Source organism: Vidua macroura, chromosome Z, assembly GCF_024509145.1.
Source record: "Vidua macroura isolate BioBank_ID:100142 chromosome Z, ASM2450914v1, whole genome shotgun sequence".
Lineage (NCBI taxonomy): Eukaryota > Metazoa > Chordata > Aves > Passeriformes > Viduidae > Vidua > Vidua macroura.
The window spans coordinates 81,948,218-81,970,658 of record NC_071611.1 but is presented as its reverse complement, the minus strand read 5'-3'; the positions used below and the strand labels follow the sequence as shown (position 1 = coordinate 81,970,658).

Genomic DNA, 22,441 nt, shown 5'->3' with positions numbered 1-22,441 from the left:
CGAAACAGGTTCCCTGGAGAGGCTGTGGCACCTGCATCCTTGGAGATAACCAAAACCCAAATGTAAGCAATCCTGAGCCAGCTGCTGCTCAGGATTTGACGCTGCTGAGAGCAGGGGGAATGGACCAAAGGTCTCTTCCAGCCTCAGCTGTTCTGCAGGTCCATGATTCCGTGATGGAATTTAAGTCTTTGTGCTATTTAAAGCAATAAACCTATTGCTTTTTTTCCCCCCTATGATTTGTTATTTTACTGTTCAGGTGCTATGACTTAGTGAAACTTCTTGCTGTTCTTTCTGATCTGCCAGCACTAACCTTCGGTTTGCTCTGCAGGTGTCCTGTAGCATGGCAGGTGAAGAAGACTTCTTTCTGGGGGAGAAAAGATTCAAGCAGTGCTGTGAAGACTTTGTTAAACATTCGCAGCAGATAGGAGATGGCTGGGAGTGGAGAACTAGCAAGGTAAAACAATCAGAGTGTTGACTTTCAGAAACTCTTGGTGGGCTTTTTGGGCTGTTGACTACCACCACAAGCTGAAACATCCTTTAAACTGCACAAGTGTGTTGATGTGGGGGCTTAGGCCAGTGCAGGGGTTGAAGAGGGCTGTGGATCTCTGAATCTTGGCCAATATATCAAAACCCTTTTTCAGCTGTGGGCAGGACCACACTATGAATGTGAAATCTAATCCCTCCTACTCTGGGCAACTTTGTGTGGTTTTATATCCAAGGTTCACTTTAACCCTTTAGGCTGAAACAGCACATAGCCTTTGTTCTAGATCCTTAGGTTAGTATTTTCCTTACAATACCTGTCAGTTGCATACAGCAGCCACAAATATCTGCTGGTATTCATGATCAATCCTCATTATTTGCTGCTTCTCCATAACTTTCAAACCTCTGCAATAATAACTACATATTGTTTCTAGGTCATTAATCAAAATTTTAAATAGCATAAGGCTAAGACTAGTCCCAAAGGACCCCATTAGAATCACTTCTTTTATGATGATTTCCCCATTTTTTAAGTTAGACTTTGAGATCTGTGAATTAATAAATTTTCATCCTATAGCATGTGTAAGATTAGTGTGGGATTGCTGTAATTTGTTTTTAATTTCCACTTGTGGAATCCACAGATATCTTAGGGAATTCTGAGCATGTATTGTTCCAACTTTTATGTTTATCAGCCGAACATGTCTTCTGAGATTACATTGACAAATTCTGTTTTCCTTAAGAAAAATGCTTTTACTATACATATTTTTTCATTTACTGAGTTCTGTATGACTTTTGTTATTTTGCTCAGGATAATGTCAAACTAATATGTGAATAGCCACACAAATTATCCAGTATATGTATTATAGTGTATAAATATATATTGATACAGTATATAAAAATTTATTGTTATAGTATATGAAGATGTATTGATACATGATGGCTTTCTCCAACATGTACGTTTTCATGTTCTCTCTTTTATGTATTCTTTCTCTTGTGGAAAATCTGCTAATCTAGCTTTTTTTTTTTTTTTTAGAGTTTAATGGCTTCAGTGGTTTCCCATGTTTTCATGAATTTTTTTGAGAAAAGTCATGCTTTTTCCAATGTGTGCCATCATTTTCACATGTGTAGTTGTACATTAATATTTGTAACCCTTTCATCACAGACAATCAAAATTTCAGTAAGAGGGAGGACCTTTGACTTAGATTTGTTAAATTTATGAGTTTTTATAACAGTGCAAATATTAGCCAAGTGTTACAATGCACCCTTTCTTACAGAAAACCATTGGAAACTGTAGATTTCAGTTCAAGGCTATATTTGTGAGGATTTATTCAACAAAGAAAGATGCTCTGAGCCTCTACTGGGAATTTAATACATGGGTCAAAGTCTGAACTTTCTGTGAAATAAGAAGCTTTGCTGGAAATAGCAGAATGAGATAGATTCTTGTTCTCATATAAAAAAATTCTAAGAGGGTTGTTTTCTTTTTTTAATGGGCCAAATTGGCGACTCTGTGATTTCAGTGTGTGATAAAAACCTGGCCATGGAGACCATCCATTTACAGCGTGGAGTCTGGGAAGAAAGCTTTTCCTCAACAAGATGTCTCATTGTCTTTTTGCCTTTTTTTTTTTTTTTTTTAATTTAACTGGCATATGTGTTGTGGGTAGTTTGGGGCACTCTTAATTTTGCTGATGTAATGCACTTGGATCCCATTCCTCATTCCTGACTCACGTGAATAGACCCATTGATAGCAGTGAGACCACACAAGTGAACCAGGCTGGTAGAACTGTGTTCCTGTGTTGCCGTGTTTTCTGTGGAGATTAAATTTAGATGATGAAATACTCATTGTTCTCCTGGAGCTGGCTCTTGGTACATAAGCTCACATGGCCCAGGCAGAACCCTGTATTTATAGCTGTAAGTGAAATGTTCCAAATGATGTTATTTTTATAATGTGTTTTCTTGGTTTGGGTTTGTTTTTTTTTTTCCCCACCGGAAGAAAGCTGTAAAAAAGCCAAGAGCACCTCTACTGCAGGAGCTGGTGGAGCTGAACTTGGGTGCTGCTGTTAAGGATAAATGGTTAAATCTTGCTGTGGAGGTCGTGATTTAGCTGAAGTAAATGAGGCCCTTTATGTTTGTTTCATATTTAGTGAGCTTAATCCAGGTAATCATACCAGAAGCTGCATTAGTTCCCTTTGGCTTTTGGTACAGCTGCAGTAGGAAGGGACTCCCTTAGCACATTAGTGGGATCAAGGTTCTGGCTACAGCTGTGATTTATAGGGGTATGGAAGAGTACAAAACACTACGGAGTGCAGCAGGAGGGATGCTGCTCCTTCCTGACTGCTCTGATACACAGCTACAGAGACTGCTGGCTCCATCCATCCATCCATCCATCCATCCATCCATCCATCCATCCATCCATCCATCCATCCACCCATCCACCCAGTTTTCTCGTGGCACTCACAGAGTGCAAGGGCTGTCAAGTTTGTCTGCGCTCTGCTGGGGGGAGGAACCGGTTCAGGGAGGAGGAGGCTCAGTCCAGCCCTGCCCTGGCGCGGCTCGCTGTGCCTTGGGGCATTTCACCCTCTGTGGGTGGCTGCAGCCCTTCCTCTGCTGCTCTTAGTGGGACAAATACCTGTGCAGGTATCTTTCCTCCTGCTCTCACTGTTGGGAAGCTGCACGAGGAGGCACTTGAGAGGAGCAAGGAGACGCTTGAGAGGGTGTTGATGAGTGAAAGAAGTGGATTTTCTATCACCAGTTTAGGCTTAGCTTTTCTTTCGCCATTCTCTGCGCTCTGGGCTCCTCCCTGCACAGGCTGCACTTAGCTCCGCAGCAAGGACTTGCAGGAAAGTTTGGTGGGTTCATGCTCTTAACGAGATTTGTTGAGAAAATAAGGCATACAGTAGGAGAAGTGAGCAGTGTAATTGCCTGTACTGTTATTCATGCTTAAAAATCAATGGAAAAAGTACATGTCGAGAGCATTATCCTTTCTTAAATGCGTGAAACTTGATCAGAACAAAGTAAACAAGGTGCTCATAGTAGATTTTGGAGGTGTGTTTGATCTAGGGCGTCTTTGGAAAGAGAGAACTAGTGTGTCAGTATAAAACCTGTGATGGTTTAAAGGTAAAAATAAATGGCATACACTGTGTCAGCAAAGGCAAATTAACCAAGGAGTTAAATCATAGTTAAGTTGCAGTCTTGTCAAGAAATTTAATGCTATGTTAATGAATTTTGTAGCGAGACTGTTTTGAATGGAATCCTTTTTCATCAGATGTTGTGCATATGCTCTCTGTTTGTCTAAAATAAAACGTAATGGAACAGCTAATAAACTGCCAATTTATTTGTTTCCTTTAAGAAATAAATCCTCGACGTGCAACTACTGTTCTTTGTGTTCTGTACATGCTTTATTCCTTTCAGAGCGTACCCGTTATTAAACGCTTTCTCTCCTCTTGCTCCTAATTAGGAAAAATAAAATGTGCAGGTAGACAGGCCAGTAATGCAGGAAAACTCCTGAACCTTTCTTCTGACAATCTGGGATTGTACAAGGAACAGCTGTGGGCTGTGTGGCCTGGGAAGCAAAATGATAAAATGTGAACTGGGAGAAGGCACAGCTTTGTCTTTTTTTTCTTACATTTGACCTCAGAGGTGATCAAGAGGAGGAAACAAGCTGTGACTCTGCATACATAAATTCTGGAGTGGTTTTGTTTTGTTTTGTTTTCAGAACTTTGTAAAGTTAGAGGGGGAAACAGCAAAACCAAACCAGCGTCGCAAGAGTTGGGAAGTTACTCCTGGCATGAATGCTTTGAAATAGGTCAAAATCGTTAATAGTTCCTCTTCTCTTCATCACCTTGGTGCACTGCCTTCCCGTTCTTTGGCACTTATCCTGATCCCCAGGGTGCAGTTGTCTTGTTCCATTAATAGCTATATTAAACTTTATTTTTTCCTGTTGAGGTCTTTGACTTTCTTCAACACCAAGAACTGGTGTAAACTATCTGTGAGAAGGTGCTGAGGAGCACTGCAGTCATCAGTGCCTATAAAAAGACTTGGAGCCTGTGCCTAAACACCATGCTCTGTTTATTTTCTAGAACAGTGAAGGCATTTAGCATTTTGGTTACAGAAAATTTCTTTTTTCTTTCTCTTTTTCTGAACGCAGGACCCTGGTGATGGTTATCTTAGTAAGACACATTTCCAAGTAAGAAACAGACACATCCCACCAGACCTCAAGGAGAAAAACAATGATAACACTGAACAAATGTTATTTGCACAAGTAGAAGTAAGTACAGATTTTTGAACTTACGTGTTTACAAAATAAGTAATAAAATTAAAAACCATTGTGCTAGTAAGTCCTTCCAGCAAGCCTTCAGATCTGAAGTTACCAGTGGCTTTTAATTAATTGTCGTATAGTTATAGGAAAACTAATTAATACACCTCATTGAGATGTACAGCTGTATTGGTGATGAAAATTGGGAAGAAATGAAAAAGATTCCAACATCCTTTATGTAGGTGTTCTCCTCACAGAATAATATTTCTTAGCATTTTGATTCACTAACATTAAGGAAACTTTTTTTTGTGTGTGTATGTTTGGAAAAATCAAGATTTATTTATCCTAGAGGTAAATGTTAGTTAAAAGAATAAAGGAAACTTTGAGCTTAATACTTACTTGAAGTGATATTTATTCAATAAGACTTTTATACTCAGTGGCTACTTTTCTACTGTGAAACTGACTTAAAGACTGAGGAATTTTTTGAAACTGGTGGCGGGCAATGAGATGTTTCTGAAGGAAAATAAATGTGTTTCTTCAAGAAGATGAAAACTGTTCATTAAACAGTGGTTGGACTGATCTGAATAATTATTTGCTTGCTTGAGTCTTCATTAGACCTCCAAATTATTGACTAATCAGAATATAAATGACAGGGATTCCCTCCTTTGTTATGTTGTTACCATAAATAAGAAAATAGATCTTGGGTTATAATAGACTGAAAGCAATGTATCCTGTATGCTATAAGCTGTTGAATAGGTGGATGTGGTGAACTTTGCAGTTACATTTTTCTGTGATTCCTTTCCCTGATTGCTTTTTTTTTCTCCCACTGAGACTCTGGTACATTTAAGACATTTCTGGTCTGAAATGAGTATTCTTTTGGCCTGGTTTCTGAAGGAAATGGCTCTTAAAACAGCTGTGCTATTAGTCTGTGATACAGTCATTTCTACTGATTTTTGAGCTCACTCACAGGTTTCAGCTGCATTTTAAAGAGGGATAGATATCCAAGTCATTTAAGGAATAGATGAGGCATTCTTCAAGTTTTTCTTTAAATTATATTCTAGTATTTTGTAAAAAGAAGGTGGGTATCAATGCTTCAGGGGTTGTTATTTAATTGTCATTAACAACAGTGTTTGTATACTTCAGTCCTGACTTGTAACAGCAGATTCCTGTTTATATTGAAAATTGCTTTTGATTATTGTGACCTTTTTTTTCCTTAAATAATGAATCAAGTCTTCATTACAGAGTGCATTTTAAAAGAACACCTCTAAAAAGCTACTGAGTCCTTCTTCTGGTGTCAGTTACAGAAAATACCATAAAACAAGAAAGACTCCAGAGTCTCTAACATACTGAAATGTTAAATACACAGGAATATTATAATAAATAAAACACTGAAATAAGCTTCCAGGCCAAACTTTGTGTTTTATCAAGATACTGAAGTGAGTAGTCCTTGAGATATTTGGAAAGATTTCTTTGTTTTGAGCCACAGTAACGTGCAGGTTGGAAGGACCCTCTGAGAGAAGGAGCCTTTGTGCCTGTCGTGTAGGAGCAGTAAGGATGAAGAGTGAAACAATAGAAAGGTCTCAGAAAACTATGGAGGTTATAAAACCATAAGAAAAATAATTAATTTCTTCTCCAAAATGTTCAATGCCTAATAGAGATGGTGTAAAATTTACATTCTACATTGAGCTGAAGAGTAACCAGACTGTTAAAGTTATTTAATCTATCAAATAGGAAAATTAAATTTGCTTTGGATGTGTAGAGTAAAGCTGTGCATTTAACGCTAAGAAATATGAAAATGGTGACTGTAGAGAGGTTACATTTTCTTAGGCAGAGTAGTTCCTGTGTAAGATGCATGGTCTTTTTCACAGATATTGAGTGCTAGAGACCATTTCCACTCTAATAACAATCTGTTATTTAAATAGGTGTTAGGTTTTGGATTTTTTTTTTTTTTAGTTTTAATATATGTTGTACCCATAAATCACATGGTGTTACAGAACTACTGCAATCTGTTTGAATAAGTTATTGAAATACATTCTGATGAAAAGCAAAAGTTGTGGTCTTGGTGGAAATTGGAAAGGTTTCTTCTCCTATATCCATTCAATATTTACTATTTTTTTTTTATTTTAGAAAAGTAATACATTTTATTTTTATATATTTGGAGCTTAAAAAAGCTCTAAATAGGAAATAAAATTTATTTTGGAAAAAAAACCCAGCCATTGACTGATAGTTGCATATTTCACAATTTTCAGTTCCAGAATTTTACTGTTATGATCTTGATTTTTCTATATTATATCTCTGTTATTTGTATCTTACTGGAATATTTCCATCTGTCTGATCTGATCTCCTCCAAGGTGTGGTAGATACGATGCATGTGCATATAATAGTATAATTAACCAGGAACAGTAAGAAAGGAAAAATACGGAAATTAAGATCTGAGTAATCAACATTCATTGTTAGGAACAATCAGTGTTGGCACAAATAAAAAAACACTGTGGTGTGGAATATGCCAAGCCACAAGGGGCCAGAAGATTTTCCTCCCCTCATCCTGGAAATCCAATTCAAAGGTTAGAAATAACACGTTAGTTTTGGCAGGCAAGGTGAAAATTTGGAGGAAAAACAGAAAACAGATTTTTGAAGTGAAGTTATTGATAGTGAGGATTTAATTCCTATGTAAGGGATTGAACCCAAGACACATCAGGGAGGATGTGATGTGGAGTAAATCATAAATATATCCTGTTGTAGTGGGGTACAGTTAGGATGTTTAAACTGCAGAGGGGCAAAATTATCATTGTTATACTCTTTTTTTAGTCTGTGAAGAGACACTGAAACCTAATGATATGATAAAGAAAATACACAAATAGCCTGAAGTAACTTTATCCAAATAGAAAATCAATTATCAGTTATCACAGTCTCAAAAATGTGCTAATCTTGTGGGGTCTTTTGGAAACTTGACCAATTTACTTGGAATTTGTTTCACCTCACTGATTAGCACGGACAGTTATTGTTTCCCACTTTCCATCTCATTGATTGGTCTGTAAATATCAGGGGCCTTCCTGGTAAAGGAGTGATGAATAACTTTGTATTCTGGTCTTTTCCACAGAGCAGTCTGTATTATGTGCTGGTTCCTTTTATACAAGTTGTGTTTTCATCTGAAAACCAAGAATAAAATTCTATGTGGGTTTCTTTCTGCTTATTTTGGGTATCTGCAATATCGAGCTTGTCACTTAAATCTTTGTTTCAGCCTGAGGAGGTAAAAAAGCATTTTTGGGTATAAATCAGTTGACCTATTTTAGGTGTCTCCTCTAAGAGAGGATGAGTCTAAAAGTGTGTGTTTTTCCTCAGGGGTGATCAAGGTTGAGCTGCGTGGCTGTAGATGCCTGCGTGTTGTCATGTGAGCCCCCTACAACAAAAGGTGGCTCTGGGCTCCTTACAGCACGGGGAATTTGTGCTGGTGTCTTCACCGGAGCTGAGATTTCACTTTGATGGTGGAGCTCATACTTAGTTGAGAGTCGTGTTTTGTGAAGTAGCAACTTCAAGACAGTTTAAGGAAGTTTGTCTTTTTCATACTTGGCAGTGTCTCAGTTGTCAAGCTGTTTATCTTAATGAGGTGTCTGGGGATCCTGTCTTAGGCAGACCCTATTTTTCCATTTTTCCATCCTCCTGGAAGAGGATTCACACTGTTCTTCTGGTATGCCACCCTCTGTTTTTTGTGGTTTTACTTCAATCACAATGTTTATTTCAACATTCTGATCGGTAAACATAAACTACTAATGACATTACAACAGATGATAAACTGTAGGCCAAGTTCTGACCAGTGAGATGAGATTCAGTCCCTTGGATATGAGCTGAAGAGTCATAAACCTTTTAGAGTCTCTTCCAAAAGAATAAAAATAGCCTGAGATGCAAAGAAAAGGACAGATAGGAACACACGGGCGCCATTTGAAAATTTTAAAGTTGCCATTTTGTTCTGGTTAAATTTTTATTGAATCAGTTGTTGTCTTTCTGAGCTGTTCTGACTTTATGCCAGCTGAGTGTCATCTGTACTTTTCCACAGACAGCATAAATCTTGTGTAACCATCATAAAGCGTTCTGGCTAATTCAACAGCAATCTTCAGTATGCATTTTTTCTTGATCCAAATCAAATCTGTCCTCCCAGGACATCTGTCAGGGTCTTTATCAGTGAACATGGGACTGTATCTTCTTTCCTAGCAAGGACAGAACAGTTACATACATTATTGCATGAATTGTTGATAAGGTGAAAAATACTGTACAAGATTGAAAGTGAAGGTAGTTCTCCTGCCTCAAAAGAGCTTATACTCTGAACGAGTAAAATGGGAAAATCTGGATTCACTTTATGCATTCTCTTTGTTTGTTATTCAAATAGCCCAAGGGAAGCAATAACTTGGAGTAATAATTCTCAGTGTGTGGTTTGTCTCAGCTCCTCTGGGTATTGCAGAAGAAGTGAGTCAGCACGGAACCATTCCTGGAGCTGGAGCCACTGCCACTTTATAAAGGAGTGGGCAGGTTGGGAATGCTGAAGGTCTGTTCATACCTGATACTGCCTTTGGAAAACAAGCACTGAGCCCCAGCAAAAACTGATGAAGTTATGCATTTGCTGCATTGTGGGCTCCACCTTTGCTGGCAGCTGTTCATGGGTGTTGGTGAGGATCTGCCTGATGGGGGATGTGGGAATGAGTCTGGCATCTTTCTTAAACGTTGTAATTCCATAATTTGCTGTTCAGCTGTGCTTTTAAGTTTGTAGAAAATAGAAAATGACAATTTTTAGCAATTTTTAATAATTTTTTCTCCAAACAAATCCAATATTTTTACAATTAAGAAGAGCTCCTTTTAGGTTTTTTTTTTTTTCTGTGCAAAAATAAATAAGATGAACGCAGTGTAAACATTTGCATAACCACAGTATTTGTTGGATGGTTAAGTGAAAACCCAGCAAACAGTGCTTAAGGAAAAAATGTAAACACATTTAATAGAATCCAGCATTCACTGCAGGAAATAATGGAAGTACCTTAATAAAGAGGAAGAAAATCAAGTATTGCATACCCAAACCATCAGTTTGTAGTAAATGTGTTGGGCTCAAGAGCAGTGAAGTTGGTCATGTACCAGCACTGTTTTCAAATGTCACAGAAATGAAACCCAAATGGAGACCTGTAAAAAATAAATTGAGAAACGACTTATGCTGAAGAGTTCTAAAGCGTATTGCAAAAACACAGTGAAGATCCTCATGATTTTGCTTAAAAATCTATTAATCTGAACAAGTGGAATTAGCCTTTATTAAACCACAGGAAAATATTCCAGTGTGGATTTTATTAACTGTTGTCTGCATGGAAAGGCTTGGCGAAATAACGGCATTGTTTGGAAATATCAAGGCTGGAAGGAACTTTGGTGTAAGACGTTACCCCCCTTCCTCGAGCTGGAGAGCCCTCAGAAAAAGCAGAATTCCTCAGGACAGAAGCCACCTGAGTCCCAGTCCTGCTTTGGGGCTCCTCCTGTGATGGGATGCCTGAGTCTTCCAGGAGGAGGTTTAAATGCTTCTGCTCCTGTGAAGTTCTGGAGGCACGGGAGGTTTTTGTCTCCCACACAGAGACCTTTGCGCATCATTTTCTGCATGTCACGTTGGAATCCTGGCAAATCTTGTTAGCAGTAGTTACATTTAGTTTCCAACAGCTTTGATGACATGCTGTTGGCTTGACTGTCGTTGAGGGTGGTGGGACCCTCATCTGAATTCTCTATCTTGCACATTCTTTGATTGCTGTTCTGTTCTACCCACTAATAACTTTCCACAAATCTTAGGAAATATGTCAAAAGCAAGTATATAAGCTAAATATGATGCATTTGGGAGAGCTGAAGGAAGACTTTGTATGACCCCCCCCCCCCAAAAGTGATTCATTTTCTGTTTAGATGTTAGCATGGAGTGATTTCAGCTTTTTATCTGCCATCTTGGTATTCAGAGCTGTCACTTAATATTAGAAAAAAATGCTACATCAGACACGGGAAAAGATGCTCCAATTAAGGTTTGGTAACTGAATGTGACAGTTTAGTTGGAGTCACCCTGGTTGAAGGCATGATGTCATTCCAGCACAATGTCTTTCTTCTGCAGTAAATAAACCTTCATTTCCTGTGGAGCGCACTCTGAGGCTGTGGGAAGTGAAGGTGATTTTCCCAGAATCTGAACTTTGAGAGAGTAGTAATGCCAGAGACAAAGCTATTTATAAGCTCGTCCTTTTGTCCTGGTGATCCTGAGTTCTAGATATTAAGAAGGGGTATTGTTGTTTTGTTTCCATTTAGTGCATTTTCTCATGATGTCTGGAAAGGTGTTTTGAAAAATCCTTACGATGCTTTAAGAGCATCTAGACAAGATCAAAATCAAAGTATTTACACTTTTTTAATTCTTCAAATTAAAATTTAATGAAGTAATTCTAGTTTAATTTAATGTCATAAAAGTACATTTTGCAGGGGTTTCTTTGTACAGTAAGTCATTATTATGAGATTGTAAAAAATAGTTTTTAAAAGTTGTGCCAGAGCAGCCTTGAACTGTGGCTGTCTTCACAAAGTAAATTGTGTTAATTTACCTTAGAACTGTGTGTAATTGCATATACAGCAGCAGTATCAGGCCACACAGTCACTCACCTACGTGGACTCTCTGCTTCCCCTTTCAACTTGCTGGGTTAATACGATTTTTTACAAGTCTTGGTGACTCTTCCATCAAATGTTTTGATGCTTGGCATGCCTTGATAGCTGGGCAAAACATCAAGAGGTCCCAGCTTCTGCAGTTTTATCAGTGGAAAGGCTTGTGAGAAACTAAAATCTTTTTTTCTGTTTCCAATTTAAAAAATATTACTGCTGTGGTCTTAATAGGAGAGACAGTTTTGAAAGAAAAGACATTTTTCCTTTGTTACATTTTTCACCTCCTCTCTCTCCCTCTTTTTTTCTCCTCAAAAAATGTTCAAAATGCCATGAACGGAGGAGATCCTGAACTGATGGCCGTATCAACAGTGCTTATGTTGGCACATTTGGCCACACTTTGGCTTCCTTTTATTTAACACATTGAACTAAAGCATGTTGTAACACAGTACCACTGTGACATATCCTAAGCAATGCTGTGTGCCTGGGGATAACAGGAATGAAGACATTGGGGGGGATCTAAATTCCCCAACTTTTGTGCAGTTTTGATATCAAGACACTTTAGGATGCAGTGGAACGTGATTCACATTGGTCATGGTTGCTCAGAGTAGTTTAATCACTGAAACATACACAGTGCAGAAGGATTTTTTTCTCCAAGCACATGCATTGAGATGTGATGTTAAATATCACAGAAAGATTAATCTTAATATTATTGCATTTCTGAAAGGAAATCTCCAGTATGTTTGTAACAACCTGACCATGCCAGGTGTAGGTGAATTTTGTAGATAAATACACATTTTCAAATACTTAACGACATGAATTCTCAAATGAGAGACACGACACTGTAGTGTTTGTCGATACTGTTTTACCACAATAGAAACAAAATCACAATCTAGTCAATTGTTAGCATTTTACTTTTAATGGTGAACCTCAAAACACTTCATGTTTCCAGCCTTGCATATATGCCTGCTTTTGTTCCTCTTAAATTAAATTGTACTGTTTCAAAGTTATGCTCTGATTTTCTGGGGATGATGATGCTCATCTGTATGGGAACAATACTTTTATTTTGGCCAAGTGCCTGTGCTTTTAGCAGTGTCATATGATTATCCTTCAGTGTGTTTGGATTGCTCGCCTGCAGCACACAGGTCGTGTTGGCTCAGAGAGAATATTGCAGATTTAGGGCCTCAGAGTGGCTTCCTGAGAACCAGGCTAAATGGCCAAACTTCCATATGTTGCTGCTTTGTGTAAAATTCATGGTTATTGTCCTTTTAGCTGTGAGGTCCAACTGTGAGTTTTGTTTCCTTCCCAACGCCATCTCACTCTCATTGTCTCTCAACTCTCAAGATACATGAAAAAATGCTTTTCTCTCCTTTGTTACAAAGAATGGTTGTGATTTTCTGCTCTTGAAAAAGATGCAGTCTCATACTTTCTTTTCCCCCCTGCATGATAAGGTTTACTTTACCATAAATCTTTTTGTTAGCCTTATTACTTAAGAAGCAGCCACTGCAGGTTTGTATTAATATTGTAAATAAAGCAATTTAGCTTTTTTCCTGAGGTCAGAACGTGGTGTTTCTCGAGAACATTGTAGAATTATATTGTGTAATCAGTGTGTGATTTTGAGGTCACGTCCTTTCTAGATATAACTAAAGAGCATTGAAGTTCACTGAAACTTAGGAACTTGTGCAGGAAAATGTGTTCTAGAGTTACAAATTATTTTTCATGAATGATAAAAATATCTTACTTTTCCCCATACAGACCAACACACAGAGAGAAGATACTGCTTTTTTACCTTGTAGGAGTCAAGACTTAATATATATACTTTAAAAACACGTCTATATATAAAGTGTGTATATAACATAAGACTTTTTTTGTACTGCACTGGTACTCAACATGATGCTGCCAGTGCAGAGTGCTAAAATTCGGTACTAACGTGATTATGAATGTCCCAATTTCAAAATTTTTATTCCAGTATGTGTCAGGAATTAATTTGGTTCTGTCAACTTCTATGATACAGGTGTTTTCCTGAATGAGCAAGACAATAGATCTTTTTAATACAGACTAGGTTTTTTTTTGGTTTTTTTTTTCACTTGAATTAGTTTTGTTAATGTTGTGTAATCTTTCTGCCCTAGTTTGCCAGGGACTAGTTCAGGCAGCACTTGGACATGCTCACTGACTTTTTTAAATGAGACACTCACTTCTACTGAGTGCAAGATACTGAGAGCACATCCTGAGCACAGGGGACATTAATGCTTGGGAATGGAAAATACACTTCTTGGCATAAATGGATGTAATTGGGAGTATTTCACTTAATGGGTGGCTTTCTTACGATGATCATGGTGGTAGCAATGAAAGTGAGTTATTTGAGTTGACTCAAACATCTCTTACCACTGTTTTTCTCTGGATTCTGAGGAAGATATAATGTTGTACACTAAATAAGATTTAAGTTTGCTGTTTGAAGAGGAAAACAATAAAGTGTAAGAACTTGTTGAGATCATGAGATAGACATTTTTCCGGGATAAGTGATCAGTGAAGTTGTGGAAAGGCAGACATGTCTAGTATGGCAGAGAGAAAGCTGAGAGACAAAAGACTTGTGCTGTAGGTCGTACTTTATAACATAAGCTTTGTGTCCATCCAGTGATTTTTGTAATATGATCATTAGTGTTTCCATCTGTATTTTGTGGTTTTCCCTATTTGATAGGTTGCCAATAAAATCTCTTTCTCAGACAGCTGAACCTAGCTTGCAGACTGACAGGGCACAAAAAAAGAGAAAAAACCCACCTTCAAAGGAAAGCACATTAAAAAGCTTAGAAATCACCCGAAAGCGTTAACGGCTCTGTTGGCTGTTACACGATGGGATGCAGGAATTGCAGTAATGTTCTCTTCCATCTGGTGCCTGCAAACTTGCTGTTTTCGGAGGCATTCACTGCTGTAGCAAACTGTTCACTTATTCATTCTTGTGTACTTGCCCGTTATTCTTTGGAAAAGACTTGGGTTGAAAGCGGCTCGGTTCTTTGTTGCAGAAGTGCTCAGTGTCAAACATATTACAAGGAGATGTCAGTCCAAATGCAAATACCATCAACTCTCAAAGCCTCTCCGCATGTTGTGTGTGTTTGGAATGTGCTGTGAAGGTGTAGTCCCAGGAGCGAGGATCTTGACTGACAATACTCAAAGGAAAATCATGCAATATCTGTGCCAAAACGTCTATCTCGGGCTGAAATTTCAATTTCCGCTTTAAATTTCCTGGCTTGTGTTAGCTAACATTGCAGCCTTGGTTTTCCTTCTTTTCCTAGGATCTTGGTGGTTATTTTCTTTGTTGCATCTGGACTGGTTAATTTTCAGGAAGGTGAGATAGCAACTGAGTGGAAGGTGTCGCTGAGAGGGAGGAATGGTTTAAGGAACTAAAGCAAGTGGAGACACATTTCTTATTGCCAGACCATGAGATAAAGGAATTCATATATAATTTCTGAGCACAAACCACTCAAGAATGTCCAACTCTTGGTCATCTGTGAACATCTAAAGTCACTATGTTCATACAGCAGTAGTCTTTGGTGATGTGTTTGTAGCAAGATGGGTTAGCCATCACCTGTCATACATGATCCTATCCCAGAATTTAAATTAGTCTCTTCAGTCCTGTGGTGTTGAGCAGGTAGATTAACTTGTTAATAGTTTTCCTGGAAGCGTTACAGGAATTCCCAGCATTCTGCCTGTTTCAGTTGAATGTTGTGTAATGATGTACGTTTATGTAAATCTCGTGTTGATTTCAGAAATTGTGAGCAGTATTGGGCTGCGTTGAGATGACCTTGGAAACATTAACTTCAGTATATGTAAATTTTCAGGTGCTGTACGATGTGCTTTGGTCTTTTCCAGCTTTTTTTATTTTCTGGAGGGGTTTGGTGCTGCCTGTATTGTGTGTGGGACCTGGCACTGCTGTATTTCCACGTGCTGCAGGTGCAGTGTCTGAAATGCCGGCCACCAGCTCTGCCCTTGAGGGCCTCAGGGCTTTTAGGATGAAAGCCTAGCTCTCACAGGCAGGTATGTGGGAGCCAGTGGTTGTGCCTGCTTTTGACTCAATTCCTTTGGAATTGCTCTGAAGGTTAAGATTAAGATTCTGTTTGTCACCACAGTGTACTCTTGAGGTTGTTTTGTGCTTTTGAGTACCTCTAAATTAAGATATTATCTGCTTGAGCTCAGGCAGCAGCAGTGCAGATGTGAGTAGATGGTCACGGTGACCTTCAAAACCAGTTATTTCTTCACCAACTAACTTGGAACTTTAGCCCTGAATATGATTTAATGATTCTGAATTAAGTGTCTAGCTTAAGCAAAATGAATTCCATCTTCCAGCTTCCTCAGTACTTCAGTTAGTGCTTGTGACACTTTTGTTTTCCCTCCTACGTACTCAGTGAAATCCATACTTTTGGGATGTTGGTAGGTAATACTGATCTTTTTGGAAGGGAGGTGTGTCAGAAGAATTAAACGTTGTTATCTGGGCCATACAGTTTCCAGCACTTGTGGAAGCTGAGGCAGGTGTCTGAGCTGACCTGGACCTTGGCAGCAGTGGGTCCTTTGCCTCTCTTCAGCAGAAGCTTCTGAGCACAAATGCTTGGGAAAATCAGGCCACGAAGGCACTTAAAAAGAGCAATGCCAATCCGAATGAGAATCTCTGATTTTGAAGGTATTGCACAAGATTTAGAAGCTAAGGCAAAGTTAAGCTGTACAGGTTTACAAGAAAGAGCAAGACAAGAGCTAGAAAAGCTTCCTATATGAAATCCTGAAACCTAGTAGGATGCATGGAATATATTTAAACATCTCCTTTGCAGGATTCATGTCTTTCAGCAGAATCACAGCACGTGTTCTAATACATGTTTAATGTATGTTTAATTAGTCCAGTGTTTAAGATGCTGAAGTGTAGTTAAAAATTGAAGAGAATATTGAATCAAAATTTTGATCCCATGGTCTGGTATAAGCTAGAAATATTTAGCACTCAGAAAAAAAAAATCACTACTGCTATTATTACTACTGTCCATTTAAATACAAATGTAAATGGCAGACTGTCTCATGGGTTTATAATTTCAAAAATATTTCTAATTGCTGCCCATTGTTAGATGCTTAAATTCCATATTCCCTAAGTTTTGTCCTATATTTTAGAAGGATAGAAACACATTTGATGTTGAACGTCAGATGTAGTTTTTGTGTAAAACATAACTGCACAAATTTGAATTCTGAGAAAAATGTTAAACCTTGGAAAGATGAGACTGCAAAAGGTCTGCTACACCACGGTTAGCAAGGTATAACACTTTCCTTTGGATTGTGTTAGAAAACCTGTTTTGATCTGTTTTTCTGTGATGTGTGCTTCACTCTCTGCCCTTGCTCCTTCTCAGAAATTCTTCTTTCTGTGGAGTGATGCTAACCCCATTTGAGCAAAGTAAAGGTTTTTAAAGATAATTAAGCTCCTGCAAGTTTTATGGAGGTAAGTGGCTGAGTGGAGGACAGGCCATGAAAGTTCTCTGCCTGAGGTAATTTACTGTGTGCCAGAGAATCCACACGACAAAGGCCTTTGTAAATGTCCCAGCTGGGGCAAGAGCCCTCTCCTTCCTCGGGCCTAACACTTGATGCACATCTGAAGGATAGAAAAAATCAGCCAGACTAAACATTTCAAAGTAATTCCAGGTAATTCTGGGCTTACGGTATTTAGCAAGCAACTTGATAAGCAATTTCAAAATATTTTGTCATCTGAATTTGAGGCAATACAAAATAATAAATATGAATTGATTAAAGAACTATGCTTGCATAAAAAAAAGCAACTGCTTTTTTGCTATTGATTTTCCCCCCTCTTTCCTCAAGTGCCTGTGCTTTAGGAAGACAGGGAGTGCATCTGATGGAATGTGAGTATTCCTGGCACAATATGCAAAGTACATGGATATGAAAACATTGCATTCTTTGGGGGAGCCCAGCTTAACTGTAGCTGATACAACATTTGTCCCTGTGAATGGCAGATTTGAATGCCTATGAACAATAAGAATACCTTGGCAAGGTTTTTTTTTTTTCTCCACTGTTAACCAGATCTGTGGTATTGGACTTTATTACCTGTGCCAGACTTTTTACCTCATCTACCAACTCTGCAGATTTTCTTTGTCTCTGCATAGAAAGTGCTGCCACAGTAGGGTCTCATTATAGAATTTTATTTGAAACCCATCTCTCGAAATATCTCTAAAAATAACTAGACTTTAGTGTCCTTTTTAAAAAAGTCTTTCTGAAAGCTGCTGAGATAATACTGTGACAGAAATCTTGGTAAAAAAGAAGAAATAGAAAAATAACTTGAGTGGGGTGCTTGGTGATGTTTGTCAGTTAATGTACTTCATTACCTCCCAAGTGTAATCTCTGTTCTGTTATACTTAGTTTTCTGGAAGGCGTTCTCACACTATTTCAATTAGCTGGTACTTTCAGATTTTGTCCATTGGTATTTTAAACTGTTTCTGAGAATTCACTTTTACCTGTTGTTTTTCAAAGGCAGCTGTGGTTCACAGACCTTGTTACCATGTGTAAACAGTTTGTAGCAGGTGTTCCATCATCTCTTTTTTCAGTCATGTCTGGGAATCTTGCTGTGATGAGCCGTTCCCTTAAATGTGTGAGGCCCTTCATAAAGGACAGCCCTCCTCAAAGATGTAAATAATATGTAATTAAAAAGCATAATCAATTTTCTGATATGTTAAAGAACATTTAATGGCCATGCTTGAGTAATACAACAAAGTGCTTAAGCAAATCAAATCAGAATCAAGTGCTTCAAAGTTTTTAAAATAATAATTATTAAGAACTGAACACTTGACAACTTTGAGCTGAACTTATTAATAATTTGTAGTCATAGAGGGAGGGAGTGAATGGATGAATAGAAAGAAGTGTGAAGAGTAGGAGGGAAGTCTGCTGATGCAATACTTTGATAAGGAAGAGGATGAGCCCATTCTAGTATTTGACAGGCATTTTTTTTTTTTGGTAGCTTCATAATGCCAAAAATGAGATTGCAAATAGTTTAATTTTCAGCAGCAGGAGAGCAGAAGGGTGGGGTTTCCCTGCTTTTTATTTATTTTCCTTTTTCCCTGTCTATCTTTTGAATTGTTTTTTACTTAAATTTTCCCCTACCAGTATAAAAAACCTGGATATTAAAAAAATTCTTTTCTCTGTAGAGTAGATACAGCTGTATTCAGTTGGTCCTGAATACAGGACTGTATTCCGTATTTTTCTTACTATTTTCTTAAATAATAAAAACAATTCAGAAAGCTTCTTCAACACTTCTTTCAAAAAATAGGTTAGGGATATTTGTTGTGGGACTGTAAGTCAGTTTGAGAGGATCTACAACTTTTTAATTTAAAAGAACAGTTGAAACAAGATTTGAGTAGGTCACTAATTGGATTTGAAGTCAGACTTGTAGAATTATTTCCCCCCACTAATCTATTGCAAGTGGCTTGTTGATAACTATGGCATTATTAAATTTAATTACTATTCTGGTTATTCTTTCTAAAAATGGTGAGAGTCTTTGGTATGTAGCAGCTGATGGATTTCTCTCAGCAAAGAGAACAGTCTCTGTGTTTTTTAATGAGCAAAACCTGAAACTCCTTCAGACTTGGTTTTAGCATGTAGTAAGAATTACAGAACACCTAGCCTGAGAAAACAGGCTCAAAAGGATAAATCATTAATTGATTCTGTTGAAAATAAATAGATGGACAACTTGAGTGTTTATGTTTCTTAATTTCCAAAGGGCATATTTTAATTTCTGGAAGAGGTTTAATGGTTTTGACCTTTCTTCAGTCAAATGTGTAGGATAGTCTGAGAGGCAGCCATTGTACCAAGATCATTAGGAAAAAATCCCCAACGCTTAGGAATGGCACAAAAGTATAATTTAAGCTTTTTAGATTCAAGAATTTTCATAAAGAGAACCTGCTTTATATATGGAAAATAGGTCTGAAAAGATGCTGAGACAAATACCAGAAGGTTATTTAACCATGCATATAGCAGTAGTAAAGAAAGAGAAACAAGCCCAGGGAAAAGATTGCAGACAAAATTATATTTTACTCTGTTCACCAGGTAAATGGAAATAAATTCCTATTTCGAGTAAAGATTATTTCAGTTGAGGCAGGATGTCTGGCGAGGATGTGTCTGATGAGTAACTACTGTAGATAGTAGATGCTTCAATCAAGGGGGAAACAATTTTTGAAAGGAGATCATGAAGTAGAAAGTAAGAGATAACTTCTACCCTAGAATTTCTGTCAGGTGTCAGAAATCTGTGGGCTTTTGGGTTTTGTTTTTTTTTTTTTTTTTCCTATTTCAAAATGCAAAAAGTTATATATTTATTCGTCTAGCATCAGTGGCAGTTAAAGTTCTCAAATCCTCAAAGAAGATTTAAGTAAAGGTTGAATATGGAAATAGGGTGGAATGCAAGGTGATGTTACAGAAGGTAGTGGATGTATTGAAACATAATCTGTGATCTGGCAAAAGAACTGAGTGACTGGACAAGGACAGTTCAGTGCTCCTAATTTGTGTAGAGTTTAGTAAAACTTTTTACTACAGAAGAACAAAGCTGTGTGATAATACCACAAAATTTCACCCTCAGACAAATCTCATTTTTTAAGTTGTGATTGCAGGACAGGGAGTCGGAGAGGGTTAATGAAATTTGCTGATGGCAGAATATCTGGAGGCATTGTCAATACAGCAGAAGGTAAGAAGCTCCTGTGGAGAGAGCCAGAGGAGCTGGAGGTCTGGCACAACAGAGCCAGGATGAAATTTAGTGCTGCAAAGTATAAGGTCATGTGCTTGGGGAGTAGGGGTAAGGTAATGCTGCTTCAGGAGCTTGTGGCTCATTAGTTGGAAATGACTGAGGAGGAGAAATAAATGGGTGTTTTAGTTGATCATAGGATTACTGTGAGCTGCTCATGGGCATGAATGAAATAAAGAGAGGTTTAGGTTCTGTCTGGCTGTTGCTCTCTGATGAAATTGGTATTAAACAAGGATGTTGAGGACTCGTCTGTCATGTTGTGTGTTTAATTACAGCTACTCCCGCTGAAACAAAAAATAAAGAGAATTAGAATAGAACGGATTTTTTTTTTAATGTTGATTGGAAAAATCAGATTGGGAAAAGAGAAAAGACCAGAAGAATTCTTGTTTAGTGTTAAAAAAAAAAACCTGAAAGGAAATATTATTTATCTCTGTTAATATGTCGGGCAAAAAAAGGTTTGAAATGCCAAGGAATGAAAGAAAGCTCCTTAAACTAAACTGTCATGTTGGCAGTTGCAAACTGAACATGGATAAACATGCAGTAGAACCAGAGAAGTGGGATGCTGAAACAGCTTTCCAAAAGGAGCCATAGGATCCTGAAGTCAGCTAGTTTGCAGATAAAAATGTATAAATGCAGAAGAAGGCGTTCTGTGATGTTTGATACCTGCGGTAATGAGATACTGAACTTCATCACCTTGGAGGTCCCTTAGCCTCCTGTTCCACAGATCATTGCTCTTTTGTGTAATCTGTGGCTGCAGTGCAGGATGCACATTTAGAGTTAATGCCTTTGTTTATATGTAAAATCAGATCCTGCAAGGCTGCTTGGAGAGCAAGGAAATCAAAGCAGAGGTTGCACAAGAACAAATATTTTCCCTGTGTGAAACGGGACCCTCATCTTTACATAGATCTGTGAGAGAGATTTTCACTTTTGGCCTAGATGAAGGGTCCTGAAAGCCTGGGATCTGATTTTGAGAGTGTGTGATCCTCAAAATCCCTCAGATTTTATTCTTTTAAAAAACTGTCTCCCAAGTTCTGTTTTCTTGTGAAGTTCAGCTAGGAGTTTCTTCTTTTATGTCCTGATGGATTAAAGAAGGAGAATACTGCAAGGTTAGTAATTTATTTCACCTTGTAGCCAGGCTTTGTCTTGAAGCAGTGAAACACTCTGGTCTTTAAAAATGCCATCTTTAATGACACACAATTTTAGATTATTCATAGCTTTAGATTTTTACTTTTTTTTTTTTTTTTTTTTTTTTTTTTTTTTTTTTTTTTTTTTTGCTTATCTTTTTTTTAGCTCTGTTGGAAAAAAGCCATGCTATTTTTTTTCCTGACAACATAATATTTTTCTTTCCTGGGTGGAATTTGTTTTCATTTTTCAGTCATTTGGTGTTGAAAAGGACCAGAACTGACAGACAGTCTTCTCCAAGGAGGATGTGTAACAGGAAAGCAGCAGGCAGGTAGAACTTGAGATAAGTTTGGGATTTTCTGGAGCTCTGCAGGAGTCCTGCCAAATGGAGGGGTCCATATGAGCACCTGGAGTCTCTCAGGTGGTAGGAAAACACCCTGGCAGCTTCTGTACAGAGTGCCTTAGTTGAAGTTTTTACTGAAAAAAAAAAAAAAAAAAGAAGCTAACCCTGATGACAGAATTATAATTTTATGTGATACAATCTGATATTAATATGCTCTTTTTAGGTTGATTTTGTCTGAGTGACTCAGTTCCCAGTTGTGATTGGCAGCCAATAGCAATGATATGAACACTGTCATGTTTCCTCATGGAGATGACAGGGCTTGGAGCAGACAGCATAATTGTTTGCTTTTCTGCACAGGTTCAGGTGGGATTGCACTGCTTTTGTTCAAAGGAACAAATTCATGGGACTAAAGAAGTCACTGTGTAAAATATCAGAGACAAAAGACTTATGTGGAGGGAAATGTAAATATAAAAAAGAACGGGCATTAAGTAAATTGTGCTAGACATTGGCAGCTCAACAGATTCTAATCTTACACCTTAAAACCAAATTAAAATCTGTAATAACTTTTTTCACTTCCCAGCATGGCATATGCTTTTTCTTCAGGCTTATCTCCATAACTAAGAATTCAATATTACTATTTTTTTTTTCTATTTTAGGTTAGCAAAGTTACATGTTTCTATCTAGCATCTGATTTTTCCCTTTGCCCATTCCCAATTTGGCTTGATTCTATGTCTATTACTTAATATCTGCAGTATCAACAATTCCTTTAATGCCTGTGTGATTAAGAGATAAACCAAAAAACCAGTTATTTTGAAAGCACCTAATATTAAAGGGATGAAAGACA

At 37.8% G+C, this 22,441-nt stretch overlaps 1 protein-coding gene across 2 annotated transcripts in view; it reads left to right on the top strand.

Annotated features, from left to right (window-relative positions):
• ATG10 (autophagy related 10) overlaps window positions 1-22,441 on the top strand; it is a 61,889-nt gene that overhangs the window by 1,710 nt on the left and 37,738 nt on the right. For both annotated transcript variants that reach the window (XM_054003718.1, XM_054003717.1), the window contains exons 2-3: window positions 329-454; window positions 4,622-4,741. In XM_054003718.1, the coding sequence (XP_053859693.1) occupies window positions 341-454; window positions 4,622-4,741 (234 nt within the window). In that variant the 5' untranslated portion in view covers window positions 329-340. The remainder of the gene's footprint in view (window positions 1-328; window positions 455-4,621; window positions 4,742-22,441) is intronic.